This window comes from Strix aluco, chromosome 10 (assembly GCF_031877795.1).
Source record: "Strix aluco isolate bStrAlu1 chromosome 10, bStrAlu1.hap1, whole genome shotgun sequence".
Taxonomy (NCBI): domain Eukaryota; kingdom Metazoa; phylum Chordata; class Aves; order Strigiformes; family Strigidae; genus Strix; species Strix aluco.
The window spans coordinates 5,430,807-5,453,296 of record NC_133940.1 but is presented as its reverse complement, the minus strand read 5'-3'; the positions used below and the strand labels follow the sequence as shown (position 1 = coordinate 5,453,296).

At 48.7% G+C, this 22,490-nt stretch overlaps 1 protein-coding gene across 2 annotated transcripts in view; it reads right to left on the bottom strand.

The window, feature by feature from the left end:
- The window catches only part of LOC141927720 (gamma-aminobutyric acid receptor subunit beta-4), a 77,215-nt gene that overhangs the window by 8,531 nt on the left and 46,194 nt on the right, over positions 1-22,490 (bottom strand). For both annotated transcript variants that reach the window (XM_074834970.1, XM_074834971.1), the window contains exons 4-5: positions 15,950-16,170; positions 2,868-2,950 (exon numbers count right to left, since the gene is read on the bottom strand). In XM_074834970.1, the coding sequence (XP_074691071.1) occupies positions 2,868-2,950; positions 15,950-16,170 (304 nt within the window). The remainder of the gene's footprint in view (positions 1-2,867; positions 2,951-15,949; positions 16,171-22,490) is intronic.

Genomic DNA, 22,490 nt, shown 5'->3' with positions numbered 1-22,490 from the left:
CTGGTCTGATCTCATAGCTGACCCTGCTTTGAGCTGTGGGCTGGACTAGAGACACCCTGAGGTCTCTTCCCAAACTGAATTATTTGATGACTGTGTAGTCTTTAAGCCCACATTCTGCGCTCTCAGTCATTACTGCGCTTATTCATGGGTGCTAAAAAATAATAACAATCTTCCAAATGCCATGTCAGATCTGCTTCTGATGTAAGTCAGCTAAGCCAGGGCTCCACCTCCTCCCCCCTGACATGCTTCTGCTCCCATGGCGGTGAGTGTTAAAGCACCCACCCCCCACGAGCCCACAGAGATCCAGGACCCCTAGGTTATCATCTCATCTGCTGCAGACCCTGCGGTGTCACAGGCTGTTGCACTGCCTCGAGTGCCCCAGCTTTGTGCACAAGAACTAGTGTTTGCATCTGGCTGCAGCATCTCTCCCAGAGCACCGAGACCTGGGGTGGAAAGCAGCAAGAAACAGCCAAGCCCCCCATTCCTCCCGGTGGTGGATTCCAGTGGCTCAAACACTCTTGCAGCTAAAAACATTGTGTGTGATTTTACATTTGAATTCATCTGGCTCAGACTTTCAGACTCTGGTGGTTGTTCTGAATTTCTCTAGGAGGTTATCGAGCCCTTTCCACCCAGCGCTCCCCCTCTGCAGAGGTGCACCCAGCCTATAAACAAGTCACCTCTCCACCTCCTTTGCAGTAAACAAACCAGATTGAGCTATTGAGGTTTCTCACTGCAAAACATCTGCTCTAGCCCTTGAACCACTTTTTAGCATCTTTTCTCAACATCTTCAGATTTTTCAACTTCCTTTCTAAATTTTGGAACCCAAATATAGACAGAGTCCCTTTCCTGGTCTCACCAGTGACATATTCAGAGGCCAATCGATTCCCTGCTCTGACTCACAGCTCCCCTGGTTTATATAACCAAAGCTCACTCCAGCCCTTTTTGTCAGAGCCCAGCTACAAAACCTCCAGCGGTGGTGCTGGGGGCTGCCATCCCCTCATCACATCCCCTGGCCATGCCCATACCCGTGCGGGTACGAGTCCCTCAGCCTCGCAGCACCCAGGCACAGACCTCCGCATTTAGCTGTATTCAAATGCATTCTGGATGTATTCAAATTGGGAAGTATTCAAATGTGCAGCGAGCAAGCCACGCAGACTGCTATCTTCATCATCCACAAATTTAACAGCAGTGACTTCAAATTTACTTCCTGATCAGCAATGAAAATGTCAAATTACAGTAACTAATTTTAGGAGATCTCACAGTTAACCAGCTCTATTCCATTTATTCTATGACCTGCTGGTATCGGGTACCAATTTTTATATTTTTTTATTTATTATGGCATTATGCAATATGAAATCAAACATGTTTCTCAGGAAGCCATTTTTAAAAGTGATTCGAAAGGGAAAGGTTGTTCAGTCTAAAAATAAATGCTTCACTTTGATTTCTCACTTTAAAAAGAAAAGCAAATTTCCATTTTACTTTTAAAAAGTAAAAGAACTTTCACAAAGACAAGTCATTTCAACCTGAAATATCATAAACTATTGATACAGCGTCTTAAAATATCAGATTAACAGCCTGTTTGCTGCCTGTCTCATCAGGTTTTTGTTGAATCCTGGCACACAGCTAGGCAGGGGTATGTGTGGTAAGGGTGGGTTTTAGGGATGGAGGGATGGGATCAACAGGCAGTGCCAGCACTGGCTTATCTTCTCCAGGTAAGTGCCCCAAGCTGCTGTGGGGGAGACCCCAGCTGCCTGCTGCTGCTTTACAAAGCCAGCACCCTTGCACCACTATATTGGTAGTTTGGTTGTTTTGGGTTTTTTTTAAATATACTTTGTTTTTTAAGCGAGCCCTAGAAGGACTGTTATTCCAGAGTTGTGTGGACTTGGAAGCAAACAAAATGGAGCCCTGCAGATTTCAAATGTGCAAGTGCGTAAAAGACAAAAGCTCTAAGGAAGGAGACGATTGAATCTCTTCATGTCTGCATGGATCTTAGAAATATTGTAAGGAAACATAGCTCCGACTAACAAATTGGCTTGACATGTCCCATTAAGAACAAAATCGCAACATGGGGAACTGTGGGTAATTCTCTGCCTTCTGTTTTCTTGGTTGTACTGTAAACTATTCTCAAAATGGTAAGGAGTGCCAGAAATGACATGTCATTAGTGCCTCCAGCAGGACCTAATTTACATCCCATTACCCACCACGCCAAGCGATGCGATGGCTGCGCATCCCGAGCAACCCGAGCGGCGAGCGGGAAGGGGGCTCCCAGGCGCCGGCAGGGCTGGTAAGGCGGCACAGCGCCTTCCGACTATGGATGCTGTGGGACCTCTTTTATGAAAAAAGCAATTCTCTGATAATCACCACTGAAGCTGCATCATTATTACTGTGAGATCTGCTGCTCTGGACCGCTCCTGCGGGGATACTGCGGTGCATTTTTATGAGGGAGAGCCGGACCTCCTCCACCAGCGCGGTCGGGAGAGGCTTTCCATAGGAGTCAAGGGAAGATCCAGGCAGGGAGAGACTGTGGGAGGGCTCAGGTCCCACCTCCCACACAGAGCAGGGCCAGCCACGAGTGAGGGCAGGCTCCCACGGCTTCCTTAGGGCTAAGAGAGGCTTCCACCACCCTCCTGAGAGTGATTTTAATGCCCAGCCTGCCGCTAGAGCTCCATTTTCCTGGGCATTTCACCCATGAGGTCTCCTCAGGATGAAGTTTGGATGAGGGAGCCTGGTCCTGCCTGAGGGGACATCCTCCAGGTGGGGTGGTCTGTAACACCCCTGTGAGGCACCCCATGAGTGAGAAACTGCGACTGGGGAGGGTGGCACTGGGTGGCACTGAGTGGCGGAGGGCAGGCACGAGGCATACGCACAGCTCTCGATCTCCAGTGTGCAGTTCTGCTGGTCCAGGGGGTACCTCCGCAGGTCCATCATGCAAGCGGCTGTGGTGGTGATCCTGAAAGGGGAAGGGAGAAAAAAAAAATCAGTTGTGTGTTTTTTCTTACCAAAAAAAAAAAAAATAAAAAGGAGAAATGAAAGGCAGACATGAAAGTCAGGCAGCATTTGGGGCCACTGTTTCCCTGGAAACCAGGGAGATCCGTAGTGGGAGGTGTGCAGGGCGGGGGGCTGGATGCAGCTCACCCTCAACTGCACGGCTTAAACCCTTCATGACTCACGTCAGCAAGGCAGTATCTCTATTAACAGGGTGGGGAGGGATTTGTGTTCCTCCTCTGTCTCTCCCTTGAGGGAGACAAAGAAACCAGGAGTAGGCAGAGCTACAGGCAGAGGAGGAAGAGGAGAGGCATGTCAGTTTGTAAGAGGGAGACAGCATACACGTGTCCATAAACCAGAAGATGCATTGATTAAATTGCCCAGCAGTGACCTATGGAGAAGAATAGCTGACCACATAACCACCCCTCTTTCCTCCCGAGTTCCCCCACTGACCCTACTTGCAGCCCCGCCCGCTCCATCGCACCCACTTTGGCACTGGCAAATCCAAAAACTCAGACCCCAGTGAGAGGGTCCTTCCACTCCTGTGGGCTCATGGCTCTGGGAACACTGGTTGCATGATCAAAATTCATGAAAGACACATGGCGGGGTGTGTGCATCCCTCCAAAAAATAAATATGGGGAGACAATGACGGCTGGTGTTGCTTTGAGGGTATCAGACCACAGGGTGGGTGCAAAGCAGCACGGTGCCTGCAGTGAGGGCGCAAGGAGAGCTTGTGTGTTACCTGTTGTACACGAAGGAGCATCACCCTCCGGGAGGGGGAATTTTGGGGTAGGATAGATGAGGAAAAAGGGCATAAAGGAGGGACGGAGCAAATCAACAGCTAACTCACCAGCCTGGCAGCGCTGCCCTGGAGTTAACAGGCTGCCCCTATTTCTCAAATATATTGCTCCCCTCACCCTTCAATGCAGTTTTCTTCCTGTGCAATGTATGTGTACAGAGTGCTGAAGAGTGGGGAGAGATTGGTGCATTCCCCCCCTCTTTTTTTCAATTAACCATCTGGAAGGCATTAATCAAGCTACACATTTTTTACTATGTAGGCATAACCAGTGAACTGCTAACGAGAAAGCTTTATCCTCTGAGCCCTGTGGCCTGGGAGAGAGAAAAAAGAGGAAAAAAGGAAAAACAAGAAAGCAGAGAGGATGAGATGGCGAACCAGCAAAAAAGAAGGAAAAAAAAATAAAAACATCAATGATAGAAAAAGAGACCAGAAAGGGGGAGAGAATGGGTGAAGCTGGACAGAAAATTAGGAAGTGGGGGGAGAAGGCAGGGGGACAAGCACCTGCGGGAGAGGGCTGCCCCAGTGGGAGTATCGGGGCGGGGGCTGTAGCAGGGCAGGCGAGCAGCCCCGCAGAGCTGCTGGCTCTTTAAGAAATCTCGTGTGCTAAATTTATCTCTCTGCTGTCTGTGAAGACTGTTTGTAGGAGATGAAGCCTTGAGGAGAGCCTTTGCCACTGCCTGCCGTGCTATAAATAGATCCGAAGAGACGGAGGGAATTTATATATATCCTCACTGGGTCTAGATACAACATTGCAACTGTCCTCTCTCCGAACAGGGGGCCCAAGTGAGCTCTTAACCCTTTTATCTGTAATGCGGTTGGGGTGGAGGAGAAAGCTCAGAGGGGGAGAAGGATAACAGGACAGGAGCCACTTAAAAATTATCACTGTGGCTTTGGGATTGCATGTATCGCTTTACAGCCTCCCAATTTGGCATCTCTAGGAGGGCTGCTGGAAATGCAATGCCTCTCCCACCCTAATCCTCCTGGACCAGGGTAGCTGGGCACAGGAGACCACGGTGGAGGAGCAGATCCGAAGCACACCTGGGGGGGGAGGTGCACCTTGCCAGGAAAGCCCAAAGTGGCAGATGCAGAGTCCATCCTGGCCAGGCACTGAGACCAGAGTCGTGCATGGGTATGACTCATCCCCCTGTGCTGCACACAGCATATACTGTATATATTATACAGCACCCATGGGAAACAGCAGTTACAAATGCGTTTTCCTGTTTTCTCTAAAGTGTGAAATGCAAAAATGTATTAAATAAAATTTTTCCACCCCATTTGTGGGACCCTGTGGGCTAAAACCTTTCCACGGTGTCCACGCCAAAATCGCAGCCTGGCTGGCTAACTTGGCCACACAAAGGACATCCAGGGGAAGCTTTTTCTGGTTCGAGAGGGACCCTCTCACCTCTCAACAGGATTTGCTTATCACCTGCAGTGCTGGTTGGAAATGCAGAGCACGACACAGTGAGCTATGGCTACCACACTCCATGCGCCAAATCCTGCTCACACTAACAGCCGGCATAAATCCAGAGCCACTCCAATGATTTTTGCAAGATCACACCGATTTATATCAGCAGAGAATTATATCAGGGCAGAATTTAGCCCTGTGGATTCCAAAAAAAAAAGAGAACCTCTGGACAGGTGGGACAAAGGAGAAAAACAAGATTAAGAGGGCATCTGTCCTCAAAAGCCAGGTAATTTCTTTTTCCTTCCAAATAAAGGGCAGGTGTGTCCACACTGTATAGTTCAGCATCTCCAGAGATACCCCAGTTGGTTGCAGGTCCCAAACTCCTGGTGATCTGCTCATGTAACACTGCTCGGGCAGGTGAGAATTTGGACCATGTGGGGTGAAGGTTTTGTTCTGTTTTCAGCGCAGAGGTAGCACAGCCACACGCAGCTGTCCTGGGCTGTAGCCACCTGCTCATCCGGAGCATTTCAGCTGTGTGCCATACCCATGGTGAGTCCTGCCTGACAAGCCCAGGGCCACCAACACCACAGGACCACCTGGATGTGGGGTTCCTGCAGCATGACAAGGTACAAGGGGCAGCTGGCCTGGGGCACCAGGTTCATCTCAGGTCCTGCTTCTGGGCATCCTAAACCCTGATAAACCAGCCCTACGTGGGATAAAGCAAGTGGTATCTCAGAAAGGAAGGAGGTGTTTAATTCTTTAGACTTCAAGATCTCATAAAGCATCCTGGACACCAACTTCCCTTTGCCACACCCTGCTTGAAGCCGCTGGTTGACCCACAGCATCACAACCCTGTCACTGCTTTACACAGCAGCTGCCACTGTTGGTGAAATGCCCTGTGTCCTCTGTGACTGACTCAACATTCACTTGGTCCTAGAGGCCAACAAGAGATTTCACTCGCTCCTTTGGTGGCTGTGTACTACAGGCAGGTGGGACTCATAAAGGAATGAGAGGCTCCACTCTCCTCTCACAGCCAAAGGGGAATGGGAGCAAAACTCAAGCACCCCAGTGACTGTGTGGGGTCACAGCACATGCCATCTCTGGTCCAGGAGGCCACAGGACCAACCTCTGCCTCATGCTTTGATGGATATAAATGTATTGTCTTGATATGCTCTGATGTGTTTGCTTGGCACATAGAAGACAGTGTGGGGAGGACTGGATGGAGAGATAGATTGGGGGATTGACCCTAAGGAGCTCCTGGGTGTCTCAACAGGTTTAACAGGCAATAAAAGTGAAAGGAAAATAAGAGATGGAAAAATGAGGAGAAGCTCAAAGGGTGATGATGGCATGAGCACTGATGGAGGAGGCAGGAGTGGAGATGAGAGACAGGAGAGCAGATAGTGCAGGACAGGAAGACATCGGGATAAGGGAACAGAGGAGAGGGATCAGGGGAAGCAAGGGGTAAGGCAGCCTGGGGAAGGAGAGCTGGAGAAGATTGAGAGGTTAAAAGACAGAAAGCAGAGGAGGCGTGGATACTCACTCTGTGAGAAAGAAGATGAGGAGACAGAGAACAAACCATCACCCTGTAAACAGCTCTAGACAGAGCGCGCTGCCTCCAGGAGATGCAACCAAAGTGAAAGGGAGCAGGGAGCGCGGGGGCCGGAGGGAACACCGGGGAAGGATGCCACCTTCCCCATGGCGTTAGCAAGAGGTGCTGGCGCCTGGCCAGGCTGCATCTTCTCCCTCCCCCTCCTCTTCTCCTGTTTCTCTAGCTACCTCCCTCCCCTTTTAAATTCAAAAATTTGTGTGGTGTGAAATTTCATCTGCTTTGACGGCGATTCACAGAGACACTGCCCATCGGAGTGGAGAGGCTCTCCTATTCTTTGCACGATGTACTCAATGAAGCAGTCCTCCTCCAGCTGCCCAGCCCAGCCACCACCACCATCCCCCATCTCCAGCTCCCCTTTCCTCACTCAATCTCAGTCCACCCCGTGGGCCTCCAGGTCAGCCCCCTCACATGTCACAACCTTTACACTTCCTTCCCCACAAAAAAGACATTCATGCCCTTGCCCTAATTGTTTCTCCTAAGGTCTGTAGGCAGTCATGCTATCAAGCAGCCGAGTCCTCACTGCCCTGCTGCTCTGCTGCACAGCTGGCAGGCGGACACAGTTCATCTGGGGGTAGACAGGGCTGCGGAGAAACCACTGTACATCACAAAAAAAAAAAAAAAAAAGAAAAAAAGGGACATGCATTCATGAGATGTTGAGCAGCTCTGGCAGGCTGTGGGCTGATGGAAATCCCCCTTCTCTGTCAGCACCCAGTGGATCCAAGCAGAAGCCAAACTAGCACGGATACCTCACTCTGGAGAGCATCCTTCAACCCCAGGGGAGGTAGAGATCAGCTCTAGAAAAGCAGCCACAAAGCTCTAAGTCACACAGGGTGAGAGATAGGTCTCTATTTGTTACAGTGAGGAAAGCTCTGCCCACCTGAAGCTTGTATTGACAAAGCAGATGCTGGCACAGAAAGGGTAATGCAACCACACGCTGCTGTCCCTCCACCACTGTCTGCTCTGCAAGCTGAACCCAGCAGCAGCAGAGGACTGTCCCACCACAGCTGCAGCTCAAAAGGGAATGCTCAAGGTTCTGCAAACCATCAGTCCTCCTCAAATATTTCAGTTCTCTGACATGAACACCACCAGCCATTTCATTCCCTCTCAGATCCTCCTCATCGTTGTTTACTTATTAATGGCTTCTTCTGTCTTATTTAGAATGATTATATAAGTTCACAGACATAGAGTAACATAGAGCTCCAACCTGCCACTAAAACCCACTGTGGCTGAATGTCTTCTTTCCATCTCCTCCTTATACCGTTCCTGGCCACCTCCAAGGTAGCTGTCCTTTCACCTCCTGCCCCCATCAGATCTCCCTCTACCAAACTTCAGCTCTGAAGGCCCTTGCCACCCATTCATCCTTTAGATCATCTACAGTGTGTTGGGAGAACCAAATGCACCAGCTACAAGTGTAAGAGCAAAAGATGACTTTCCCAAAATACCATCTGATTTCAAAAGGAGCAGGTCCAGACTCTCTAAGGAGGATGGGGTGGAAGACAGGACTATTACCTTTGAGGGCTTCCTAAAGCAAGTGGAGTCCCTTTCCTCTTAAGCTCACCCTTACAAAATAAAATACTGCACTGTCTGCATCATTACTGTGTATATACCAGCAAACTAAACATGCCTGGCACTGGTTCCTGGGGCCAATGTCAATAGGTATGGAATAGCTTTTGTCTACACTTAAATTCCTACCCTCCAGAAAAAGGGTCTGGCTGCATGCAGAATGCTTGTTGAGAATGGTCACTGGCCTCTGCTGTGCTCTAACTGGGAAATGTCCAAGAGACTGTTTGTGGACACAGACCAAACCCAGGAAACAAATTGACTATGTGGGCCACTGATGTCCAGTGCCCAGGAATGTTCCCCGATACCTCTGGCTTCAAAAGGATGCTGCCTAAAACTCAGTATGGATGAGAACAGGAGGAGTATAGCACAAATACCCTCACCGCTGCCTTCCTCATTCAAGGGGAGACAGAGCCAGCAGTTCAGGCACTGACCCCATTTTGCAGTTATGGATTAAGTGTCACTATGCACAAACTAACACAAGCACTGCCAGAGCAAAAGATAAACATTTTTTTTAAGTTGCTGGTTGCAACTTTTTGGATTTCAATCTCCCAAGAAGCTGAAGATGCTCCTGTCCCCCCGGGATACAGACTCCCAAAGCTCGCAACAGTTTGCAGCAATAAGGAGAACAGAGGGAAGCAGCTCAGGTTTCACAGGACTTGTGCAGGCTCACCCCATGGGGCAAGTTAGACTCGTAAGGGAATTCTGATGACTAAGAGTAGAGAAGCAAAATTGCTGTTTTGCTGAACATGGGAAAAAAACAAAATTGAATTTTTACTCTGTGCGTTCTCAAAGTCAGTCATAAAAACATGCTGGCAAATGTCACCTTCTGCCTGGCAGTAAGCACAAACTTCGAAGGGCCTGGAGGGATTTATAAACCCGTGGTGAATTTTACCATTCTTTTAACACAGTCTGATCTTTGCATACTCCTGGAGGTCATGTTAGAACCAAGAGCAAGGCAAGGATATAGAATATTTTTCCCTTGTGTCCGTTTGCCTAAAACTGACTCCATAAGCCTTGGCACAACCCTGCTAAGGTCACTCTGTTTCCAAAAGCATCTGTGCTTGCAGAGGCATCATTTGATGAATAACAGTGTGCACTGCACTCGGATAGGGGAGGAAAAAAAAGCTCTTCTAAACTAGTACTTAGGGTACCAGTCATCTAAATCAATCGTTTTTCCACCCTGGGAGACTACAAAGCAGAGTTGCTTTGGCTGCAAGGTTTTGCTTTTCTGCCTCTTTATTCTATTCCAAATGTGCTGTGTGTCTGGCAAGTTTTCAACCGGATTGGGGGACAAGAGAGACCCAAGTGGAACATGTTTAAAAAGAGATTCATTTGTTACGGTTGCTTCAGACAAGAGTGACCTCCACTTAATGGGGCAGGAGGTCTCTTCCTTCAACAGCATCAGGCTGGGATGAAGTTGAATTAGTAACCTGTAGGATTTGATAAAGAATAGACAGGGTCCAGGGATGGGCTTAGACTGGTGGCTGGGATAGGATAAGCAGGAAGACTAAGAGGTCTTCTGCCAGGGTGAACTGGCGGTTCAGGGCACACAAGCTGTTTCAGTGATCTGTGAGGGGACAGTGGGATACTCCCTGACCTCTATTTTTGCTAATAAACGAGTCAAACTTATAGGAGATGTAGTACAGGCAGCAATTCCAGCCAGGCCCTGATGATGTTTGCCTCTGTTCTTGCAATATTAAGGATGGAGAAGCAGCTCTGTCTTGCTGCTTTATCCTTTTCTAGTGAGCTCAAATTTCTTCCACAGCTTCTAAGATTATTCTGAAATTCCATATTATTAAACTTCCTTCCTGTGTTTCCAGCTAAATCCCTCATCCCAACCCTAGAAGGCAAAAATGCAAAGGGTATCTGTCCTTAACCTCAACTGGGGATCTGAGCTTCTAATTAAATTCTCATTTGCCCTCACCCACCTAACAAACTTTTCTCCCGCCTCCCCATCTTTGTGCTAAAGAGATGGCCCAAAGCAGAGCTGCATGGTGAGAGCAGCACAAGGCTGCAGGACTAGCTCCAAGGGGCTGGCTGGCTGGACAGAAGCCCAACTCTTTGCACCCAAGCTGCCAAAAGAGAGATTTCTGTTGCTTTTACCTAACCTGCAGTGGGAGGAGGCAGAGCTACTAGAGACAGGGTAGAGCCTGAATCATCTCTCACATTTCCAGAGAAACCTCTCTCAGGAAGGGAAGGGGAAGCAAAATTGTGGATTTCTTCCCTTCTGGCCTGTGAGATGGGGAGAAGAAAATTGCTCAGTGATCTCAGTACAGAAAAAACTCCTCAGTGTTAATCCATCAGGCCATCTTCTCTGTAGAAAAACAAATAATACTCATGGAGAGAACAAGGACATGGCTGCAAACAACATGTGTCAAGTGAGACAGGAGCAGGAGAAACCTTTCTGTCACCTGGAGACCACACTAACCCCTGGCTGGCACCTGGGGAATGCAATACAGGCAGGGCTTGGTGCTTATCAAGAGACAGGTTGGAGAGGGGAGCTATGAAGAAGTCCCCAAGATGAGCTCCAGAAGAGCCCCAGCCATGGGGAGCATGCAGGGCAGCCCTGGAGGCACCACACACCAGGGTGGCATGGGAGGCTTTCACAGCGTACCTGGAGTTGGATGAACAAGTGGGTGGGATGCTTGACGTACGTCTGTTAACCTGTGCTGCTCCCCTATGTAAGGTGAGCTAGAAGCGATGCTCTAGCTGCTGCCTGGTCCACAGGTGGGTCAGCAGTAGCTTGGCAATGCAAGGGCTGACATCCCCCAGGAGCCACTACCTTGTAGGGAGCAGCTGACTGATGGGAACTTACCCCATGAAAAGCAGAAATTAAGTGCTGCCAAAGCAGATATGTCCAGCTTGTCTCGGTTTAAAACTTCAAATTTTGAGTTGCTTGAAGTATGACAATTCTCTCCCCCTTGCTTTAAGCACTGCTGAGGATAGCAGGGGTCTGCTTCCCCAGAAGAGCACGCACTGGGCTCAGGGTTCCCCTGTGCCTTGGCACCTTTGCACGCATCCAAACTGCCCCGTTTCTAAAACACACCTCGTTGCAGCCACTATCACGGACAGGAATAAAAAAAACCACAACACACATGCACACGCTCCCCACCACCACTACCACCTTCGCAGGAGGAGATCCCTCATTCTCTCTGCACAGGATTTAGTCTCCGTCATCAAATTCCTCTGCAGTTTTTCAGTTGCTCAGTTTACATTGCCTGGGCTCCTCGCCAGCCAGGCATTGCATCTCGCTTGCTGTCCACCCGGCTTCGCGCCTGCTTCCCAGCACCCCAGCCCACCCGCTCCCCCTGCCAGCTCAGGGATGCAGCCTGGGGTCCTCAAAGCACCTGTTTTGGTGGAATCCATTTTTGTCCTTAATTAGAACAAAAAATCAAACAGCTTCAAGATTTCCCTGAAGGATGCTTTAAAGCTGGTTTCAGATATGAATTCAAATTACCATATGAGAATTTCAGCATTGTTACAGTTGTTTCTATTTTTAGGTCTCTGAAAACAGATAGCAAAATACTGATGACACCAGCATTTGACAAGTGTCAACTTGTTTCACTACCAAATGGATGCTACATGGTCTAGAAAAGGAAATAAAAATCTCAGACTGTAATGTATAGCTTGTATGTGTGACAGTGTAAAGCTTATTGAATATTGTGGTGGGGTGGACTAAGGCAGCCTCTGAAGGTCCAGAGAAAGCCTTTGATGACTCCCTATGTTACTCAGATGTCAGTAGTGGTAGTAAAGCAGCTTGAAATAGTGAGGGGAAATATTGACATAAGTGAAAAATTCTCTACATAAAATTAGGAGTCGAACACCAAGAGTCTCTGAAATGCTTTTTCTTAAATGAAAAATTTCTCCCTAATTTTTTGTTTAAAATTTGATGAAACCAATGCAATTTCTGACAAAAAGCCATTAGGAGGAAAAATATATTGAATTCAGCCAGTACTATCCAGCTCTTCCTCACTATTTTATCCACCTCCCTCCACTACACAATAGCAGATTGCTTTGTCTTTGTGGGTAGCTCCCTTAAGCCTCCCTTTATATTGCAGATTTTCCACATCATTTTAGCACTTTCCTGCTGTGTGCCACAGGTGACCAGCTCTCCTATGCTTCACAGGCACTTTGAATTCCTACAAGGTGTTCGGGCACCAGGCGAGTTTAGGCACCATCGTGCCAGGTTACACCTCCTAAAAACCCTGTCATCTCTGTCGGTTTGCAACCTCCCATCCTGCTTTGTGTTTGCAGAGATACGAGTGTCCTCTGGGCTGGATCTGGGCTCCAGGCCCCTGTTTGGCCTTGCGGGGTTTATGCCATCTGCTCGCTCGCTGGGGAAGGGGGTAGGGAACACCAGCCCAGCCTCCAGCCCCGCAGCAGCCCAGCGTCGCCGCCCCAGTGCAGCCTGCTGCTGTTTGTGCATTCCTTTTGTTGGAGACCTGGCAACCTGCTTTTAATTCCAGCCCAGTGGGAATTAATTTTGGAGTAAGCTTTTGTATCAAACACTTTCCTAAGATGTAGCTGTATTGCATCTGCTGCACTCCCTTCATCCATTAATTTGCTAATTCTACCAAAAACAAGCATATGCTTTTCCGACACACGACTTTCACAATGGGGCTGAGCAGAGGAATAAAGGGCTTCATTTACTCATGCAAACAAGTTATCTGAAGCCTGATCTTGTTCTCACTGAAGTCAGAAATAAAATACCCATTGACTTCCGTGTGAGCTAACTCGGACCTTGGGGTCTGATCCAGTGTGTGAGCCTGATCCTGCTGGTCGCTTGAGCACTTGCTGAAGGCAGGGGCCTGCCGGGGTGGCATCATCCCCGGTCTCTGACATCAGAGACTGCTGGAAAGAAAAATGACTGTGTGCCACAAATAGCATGATTGAGTCACTTTGCTACAGGAGCAGCTCAAAGGAGGGGGAAGTGACTGGCGAGAAGGTAGCAGGAAAAGGAGCAGAGCTGTGGTATCTCACTCGGGGAAAAACAAACAGGCAAACAAAGGAAAAGAAACAGATATTGCCTCCTTTGGCCTTCTTTCACCAGGGAAACTCCATTTTATGAATCCTTCTGAAAAATGCAGGAAAAGACAAGAACAGGCTTCAAAATACATTGCACTTTTCTTCCTGTTTGCAGGACAAGCATGGGTGCATTTTTACAAAGGTAAAGGGAGCACAGTTGAATATTCCATGACTATTTTCTTACTTGCTCCTACCTGCTGTGCACGTGGCTATGTATTTTTGAATAGGATCACAGTTATTTGCACCTGCAAAACTGGACCTAGTGCTTCTGTTGTCAGCAAAATCACAGGTGCAAGAGTCAGTACAGAAAGCAGCCCTAAAGAAATCATTGTCCACACCACTATGAATAAATCTACAGGGACTTCAAGTGTTCAGGGCACCTGGCTTGTCCCCTAAAACCCCAGTGCTTTCAGGATAGTAAAAGCCAGCCATCCTGACCTGAGGTACAGTTCAGGAACAGGAGCTGCAGTTGCTCAGTGCTTGGTTTTTGCAACTGCCATTCTCTCCAGGGGCAAGAGAGCAGCTTCCAGGAAAACCAGCCAAAAGTTAAAACAACACAGCAGCTCTTACTACGGCCCTGGAAACAACAGGGGCAAACAGCTGTCATTTTCTTTCTTTTGGCCTGGATGCAATTTTCTTCATCTCATCCTTGTACACAGGTCATGCAAGGGAGTTGAGTTCCCTTCCCCGTGCTGCTGGGCCCCGTGGGAGGGGAGGGGAAGGGACAGTGCACGAGGTGTTTGCACGATGTCACAGCCCAGGCCAGCTCGAGTGCAAACCCTCCAAGGACTTCCAATGCCTGTCACCTGTGCTGCAGGTTCACACTGCTAATTATTTGAGATGACTAAATGGCAACTGATAAAAATATACTAGCTTTTCTTCTTTTGCTGTGCAGGTGTGTGCAAAATTTCCCACCAGCCCGGGGGAGGCAGCTCTGCGCTCAGGTGGGCTGGTTCAGCAGCGAAGAGCAGCCTGAGCTTAACAGCACTCTTTGCCCCCTCCTTCCCAACAGGTTGAATTTATGCTCCTACCTACCCCAGGTCAAAGCATCTTCTTGCCTAGCCTTTACTCTTGTTTTAACACAAATATGGGGTAATCAACTGTGGGAAGGCTGCAGACTTTCTGGTGGGTCAGAAAAGCTGGCTCAGGGCTCCCTGGCGGTATCAACCAAAGACCATGATCAGCCCAAGGTAGAGGGATGTATGTACCTGTCCTAGGAAGGGAGAGCCAGAACTGGGACAGAGTCACGAAGTTGGCCTTGTGGCACTTTTTGCTATCTCTGGCTCTGGAGCAAGAGGCAGCCACTAATTGGAAGGAAAAAGTAGTACACACATCACCCCACGTACCGTAGCCTGTCCCTCTGCTCTTTTGGCTTCCCAGGGCTCTGCCATAGGGAAAGCACAGGGCACAGCCACCTTGCTGCCCTGGCAGGATGATGCCCTGGGTACCCTCCTACTTTGCTATGCCTACAGCCACCCCTACCCTCCCCAAAACAGCCCTGCTACTTAAAGAGGAGGGGAAAAATCATAACAAGTCAGACTTTGCCACAAAACACGAAGCAGCAGAGGAGCTGATACTGTAAATGGGAAGGGTGGGTGTACCCTCTTTGAAGGAGAAAGGTCTTTCCTCCCCCTTTGCTGCACTGGGACGTAAGCCCAGAGCTGCTATCGTAATCATTTGTGAATGTGGAGGCAGGTCTAAAAAGCCAGCTGTGAATTTTGGTAGTCGAAAAGGAAAAAAAAAAAAAAAACAAACCAAAAAAAACAACTAAGAGAAAAGCTCAAAGCACACAAATACAGGGTTGGGAAAATCATTGCCTAGATTTCAGCTACAGCATCCAAAACCTGTACTCTTACCTATAGCTGCAAACTCCCCCTTTAGCCCTCTGCTTCCTCCATTTAACTTTCTTACCTACCCTGGCATCTCCACATATCCAGATAATGCAGTAAGGCCAACCTTTGCCTTCTCCACCACACACAAGCACAGCACTTTCAAAGGCTGTGGGCTTGCCTACATTAATTTATCCCAGACACCACAAAAAGCCTCCTCACTGAGGACCATTCCCCTATCAACTTTCAAGTCTCAATCTTCAGAATTGCTCTGGTAAAGACCCATTTTTTTAAACTGCACAAAAACACATCTCCTATCTTATACTCAAAAATGACTGAAATGATTTGACTCAAATGCTACAGAAATTCAGCCTTAGATACAAGAGTAACAAAGTCTCTTCTCCATAGGCCAAACTTGCAGAAAATTATAAGCAACTGAAAATGAGTGTTTCAAATGGAAGTGTTATGCAACATGAATGACAGTGACCTGAAATGCTCAGAGCAGACTATTCCCATCTCCAACATTTGTCTATAGCAGTGCAGGAAACTTTGGAGGCCTGAAGGAAAAAAACATTTCCAGCTTGGAGAAAGAACGGGTACTTAAAACTGTGCAACACTTGAGTATCTTTTGGGCTTTTGGGTCCTTGCCTTACCATAATACCTTTGGAAATGGGGGAAGTTTAGATGAGATGTCATTCTCAACCACAACCAACAAAGATTCCCCTTAGACTCACCTCAGGCCATAAAGGACAGTCCCATCAGGATGGAGCCGAATCATGCGATTCTTCACCGTCACCCCATGCAGAAAGGACTTCTTGTCATTCAGGAAATAGGTGTCGGGCAGCCACAACTGGTCAGCCACCCGGTTGTCCAGGGTCAGGTTGAGAGGAAGGTCATTATACGCCAGGCGTTTGTCCCGCCAGCTCTGCTGAAAGTACATGGTGATGGTGTAGTCCTGGGAGAGAAACACGCAAACATCAGCCTGGCTCCAGGGTAGGGACGTAACTCAGTCCCTTCACTGTTGCTGCTGCTGAGACCTTTGGTGGGTCTCCAAATTTCTTGGCACCCAAATGTTTGTGTCTGCACCTCCACCACTTGCGAGGACTGTGCTTTGTTCTGGGAAAATGGAAATAAGCCTGAGCTTTGTAGAGGACAAAATGACAATACATGACTCCAATCAAATAAAACTGCATCCCACTCATGTTGTCCCAACCTGCTTAGAGTTTGGCTGCAAAACTAGTGGAGGTTAGGACTTCAACCAACAGTGGGCTACACCACGCCAAAGACTTCAAGGATTGATCTCATAATTAAGTCATGTAAAGGTATCTAGACACAATGCAGTCAACGCTCAGCCACTGCTTGTTACCACACAGTTGGTAAAAGCCAGTTTTATTTTGAGCCGAAACTCAGGAGATTCCCAAGGGCACATGGAGAATCTCACCTCGAGGCCAAGATTTCAAAGTCAACCCAGGCCAGCCGTGACAAGCTATCAGCACTTGCCTTGTTATATGAGCTAAGTTGGGAGTTCGTTGCGATTCTCAGGAAGGGACATATGTGGAGGAAATCTGTCACCAGTGGAGCATGATCCACTGGAAAAGGGGCAGTTCCCTAACCATCCCCAGCTAGCACAATGTCATACATATTTCCTGCTCCTCTCCTGTTCAATAGTAAAAAGCCAACACTTAAAACTCTTGTTAAGACAAAAATTTTATAGAGAGCAAGGAGAGCTGTTTGCCGACCCACAGCTATACCTGCAGAAACCGTATGAGCTGCTCAAGAGTAGTGGCACATCCAGGGCAGATCCAGAGGCCCCCGATCTGCTTGTTCAGAGACACAGTATTGTGGCACCATACTAGAAGAACAATTATTTCTTCTCAGATAAACGAGTAGTACAGGAAGGGGTCTTGTACACACCAATGACAGAAAACATTCTCACAACAGGTCTTAAGTAGGCTAGGAGCCAAGATTTCTGGGGGTAAAACAGCTAGCATTAAAATAACAGGATGTTGATTAGGAAGCGGGTGCAAGTCTTGCTGACAGTGGCCTTACAGAAGACAGTGATTTTTCACAAGTCCTTAAATAAAAAGCATTTTTGCAAATGCATGAGAATGATGTAGAACTGGTGGGGCCAGAGATGCTTTGTCTCTTCCCAAGCAGACACCTACAGTGCCACAGGAATCCTCTTGACCACACAGATTTGCATGATGGGCGTTTCTGCTCTGCAAATTCCAGCTCTGTGCAAAGGGCTGGTGAGGGCCTTGCTCATGCACTAACATCTGGGCTGAGCACAGAGGCATCCTGCCTGCCTGTGTTCTCCCACTGACTTCACTCAAAGCCAGGTTGGATTAACACCTCTGAAAACAAGCTCAAATAATCCCACATTATTGGGTATCTAACTATGATTCAGAAATCTAGACCCACATGCATATTCGAAAGGTCACAGAGTAAATCTGTGGTGTAGACTGGATACAAAAGCTATATCTGTCACTTTCTGTGTTATACTGAAAAGAACAAAAACACAGTGACAGATTTCTGGCCAAGAAGCTGTTCTGCTTTGCTTTATAAAGGACTGTTAAACTCCTGCTTCAGAAGCCTCACAGTCCATCTCTCAGGGGCACAAGCATTTTCATTTTGGTCAAGACCTTGCAAAGGAAAATGTTCGCCCCAGTACCCCTGCCAGGGTGTTTGGACCTGCATTGCAGTGAGAGCGCAGAGGAACAGAGTGCCTCTGTTCCCGGAGCCTCTTACCCTCCTTGGCAACAGAGTCTTCCCCCGCCTGTGGGAAACTCGGCTACAGAGGCATCATTTCCATTCTACCCCTTTGAGAACTCCACCTGCACATCTTGGCAAGGTGCTTCACTGACCTGCATTTTCCTAATCCTTGACAGGGCCCTGCAACACCTCACCCCTAACCAGGCCACCCTGCTGTCATTGCAGGCTCCTGCCAGCCTTCCAGCAGCAGCAAACAAGAGGTGGCACTGACCTCCAGAAGATAAAAAGGGCAAGCTGCTTACAAAGTGAACAGTTGTTAGCACCTAAGAGATCCACCTTCTGAACTGCCTAAGAGATATACCTAAACACATCTTCTGTATTTCCAGGACTGATGGGAACAAACTCAGAAGGGTGCAGAAATAAAAGCCTACGCCCTAGCCATCAGGCTGATGATGTTCTTCAGGTGCAGAGACATTTCTGGGAAGAACAGCCAGCCCAGCCCTGGGCTGAGGCTCTGTTTTCCAGTTTTCTTGAGCTTCTTGGCACAATAGATTTCTTTGGGCAGCATCATGGAAGTCAGGAGCACTTGATAATAATGGTTCATCTAGTGCCTGAGGTTTCTCTCAGCCCCTCTCTCTGCTGATTCCTGTGCTCCACTTTTCATTCTCCTGCTCTCCCTACCCCATCACATTGTTGAACAGCGGGTGGGATTTCTGGGCAGGAGGAAAAGAGCAGGAGAAGTGTCCACCTCACAGAGGTCAGTCCTCTCTGGGAGGACAGGCACCGCTGACATACTGATGGGCACAACACTGAGCTATGTGGAGGAGGGATGCTCTGCCTCCAGGCACCTCAGAGAGGGCAGGGCACAGACCAGGGGGCTGGAAGAAGCACTGAGATGGCCCACTACAGCAAGTGAGAGGGACCAGTACCCAGGAGAGAAAGCAGTGAGCTTGCCTTCCCCTTTATACCCCATAGCCTGGTCAGGCAGTTATGAACTACCCACGTGACACCCTAGCATCACCACCTGGCCAGGCTCCAGAGCTGATGAGATCTTAATCATAGCCTTCCTTTCAGAGGCATATAAAATAATGACCATGGGTGACATCGTTCTGTAGAAGCAGAATGGCCAGATGGAGCCAACGCATGCAGTGGTTCATAAGTTCAGGAATCAGAAGTAATGAGCCTGATTTTCCTCCAAGTCTTGAATGACAATCCCTTTGTTGTAGGGTTTTATCTGTCATTGGGCTAATATGAGGCTTTCCCAAACCTCCCAGTAACCAGTAACATTCACAAGCCTACTGATGTCACAGATATACCACAAGCTGGGTTTCCCAGCATCACCAGCAGATAGAAGGTTGGCCCATTTACCAGGCTCAATGAAGAGCTTCAAAACCAAACGTACCTGGAGCCCATGCACCCCTCCAGCTCGCTACTGAAGCACTTTAGTGGGACAACACAGCTGAATGTCCCTGGTGCCCATGCTAGGGATAAGCGAGGGGGTTTTCTCTGTGCATGCGTACCCAGTAAGCAGCTTTCTCCACTGCTGCTGCTGGAGGAGCAAGCGGGAGATGCAGGCAAATATGACTTTCCACTTACCTCTGAACTAGCAGCCTAGACCATCTCCACACTGCACCAGCGCAGCTCCAGTAGCACCAAAAACGCTTCCAAATTTCCTGTTATGGATTCCACTAGGTCTTTCTGGAGGACCATAAAATGCTCCCACAGGGACAGAGTCTGCCCAAGGCCAGTCACTGCTGTGGCGAGGATGGAAGAGCTTTGCAGAAAGCTCCCAGCTCAACCTGCCAAGTACAGCTACTGCACTGGGGAGAAAAGGCAGAACCCACACTGGAGGGAACACACATGTGCCAGGCCACCCTGCGCAACCCCCTGCTTTGTCTGGTGGCTGCTGGGGGAGAAGAGGTAAATATGGAGGAAGGGAGAAGCCACTCCTCATCAGAAGCTCTGTGCAGGTTGCACTGCAAAGACCTTTGGAAATTCTTCAGTGTTAACTTAGATTTCAGTTTTTAAATTACAAAGGCTGGACAAGGGAAAGGAGGCTTCTGAAGGGTGGACATGACCAGAAGTTACATGCCTCCACCTGCTCCTCTGTTTTCCACCCCCAGTAAAAGCAAGCTTTCCAAAGATACCTGCAAATTTTCTCTAGCTTACTGGCCACGTCAGCCTGTACCTACCCTGACCAGCATCCCACTGTGGGAAGATGAAACACTGTAGTCAACAGTGATGGCAAGGGTGTAAGCCTCTTTCAGACCCAGATGACTCCTGCCAAGTCTCATTGACCTACAGATCACGTGTCCCTTATGCCAGAAGAGCTTGTGTGTTCAAAACATGCTGTTCCTCTCTCATCCATCTCTGCTAGCCCATAGGTGGCCAGATCCCTTGGTTTGTCCCAGAAGTCCGGTACCCAGTAGCTCACAAACTGCACAGTTCCAACGCTGCTTCCAGCCCTTTTATTTACCGCAGTACTCGTGCATTGCCCTCCCTGCTTTGCAAGGCTGAGCTTGTGGCCCAGCTGCGTGCGGGACCACACTCAGCACTACAGCTCCCCTTCAGCCCCCCACAAAGCTGAGATGGCACCTGAGCCTGCTGGAAAGCTGCTCAGCACGACCGTCCCCATGGGACCCCCCCTCCACATGCCTCCATTCGGTCTGCTCTGCCAAGCAGCTTCTTGCGAGCTGCCAGCCCCAGCCCCCCTTGCCTCCCTCCCCCGCTCCCAGGTTTTCAAAGGCTTTGCTCCCTTTCTGTCTCCTCCTTCTTGCTGTGTGACGCACTCAAAACAGGGGTGAGAGCAACACGTGGAGCTGGCAGACACTTATGTTGTAGAGGTGCCTTCCTGTGAGGAGGGAGGACAGCTCACTTGGAGGCCCACAAAAGCCCCAGAGAAGTAAGAGGAGCTTACTTGCAGGCCTCGCATGCTGAAATGACAGTGCATCCTACCAGCTGCTGAGGACAGGGCTGCTAGCATCCATCTCCAGACAAGAGAAGGAGACTGATAATTACAGCCTTTCCTGAAACTCGGTGGAGACCCCAAACCAAAGATGATGTAAGAGGACTGAACAGTGAAAGGTTGAAATGTTGACACGAGAGGGGCATGGATGGAGGAAGGTATTTCCTGCAGAACCCCAGAGGCAACAAATTCGGCCAAGCATGCACAGGGATTCCCAGTTTCTTAGAAGACAGGGTAGACAAGTCAAAGGGAACAGCAGCTGAGGCACAGCAAGAGGGAAGTAAGCTGGCACCATTAGTATGAGTTCAGGAATTAATTTCCCACTGGCTTATATTCCAAACACCTTTATTAGCATCTACCCTACAACCCCCTCCATCTCACAGAGCCCCTTTGGGAGTGCAATGCTCACCCATCCTTAGAAAGGAAACCTGGACTCACCCTGGACTGTCCCCACTTGTGCTGGCTCTGTGCAGTCTGGGAACAGAAATAAGCCCACCGTCAAAGGAGACCAAAGCTGCCTCATGGAGCAGAAGTGTCCCAGAAGGAAGATGCCAGATCTGAGCCTAATGAGAACAAACCCACTTGTGTAGAGGAAAGCAAAATTTAAGGAGGCCAAATCAGTGAGAGGACAGGTGGGTCCAGGAAAGGGCACTAATAGAGGAGAGGGGGTCTTTCCTGGTGCTGTGAGCACGGGTTGGTTGCCACCGAAGCACTGACAGAGCAGAGGGCAGGAGGAAGATGGAGCACTTGAGGGTAGTAGATACTATCTGAACCTACCACAACCCAGATGAGGACACGGGCATGTGGCCAGTTGCTTGAGGGTCAGCCACGTGTATTAAGCAGTATGCAGGGATGCGCCCAGACCACCGAGGGACACAACACTGCAGGGAGTTAGTTCAGGGTGGGAACATGAACTTCCTTGTCTACAGATCAAAGAACAGCAAGAGGTGGAGCAGAACCAGTTAAGGCACCTCAGTAACAAGGGCAGCACTCTGCAGAGAGCAGCTTCAGTTTTTAACTGGAAAGCCACCTAAGGCACTTCTCCTTTGCATGCAGCGACACACCGTTAGAGTCCCTAGGCTCAAGGATGCCCCTTTGGAGGATAGCATCATGTGTCCTTTTCTGCTCACTGCAGTGACAGAAAGGGTCCAAAATTAGGGAGACCCTATTCCTCAGAAAGAGCTGCACTTCTCCACAGTCTCATGTCAGAACGCAGAACACAAACATGGTGTATGTCCCAAGTGGTAGTCTTACAAGTGTGCTTATGCCGATTTTGGAGACACAGTTGTACTGTGTCAGACCAAAAGCCTTTCTGCATGAGTATCCTGTCTTCAGTAACAGTAGAGAGAATAGCAGGGAGGAATATAAACAAAACAGGGTCTCTGTTGTGATACTTAATTCTCCACTTATCTGAGGCTTAAGGATCTCCTGAGCCAGAGCTGGTACCTTCTTAATTGAAGATACTCAGTTTCTCTTCTGAGAGCTTGTCTTAGCTCTCAGAATTTTCAGCCTTTGGCATCTGCAATCTTGTGGTAGTGAGTTCCACAGTTTAGCTCTTCACTGTATTTACATCACTTTAAACCCAGTACAAAATCAGT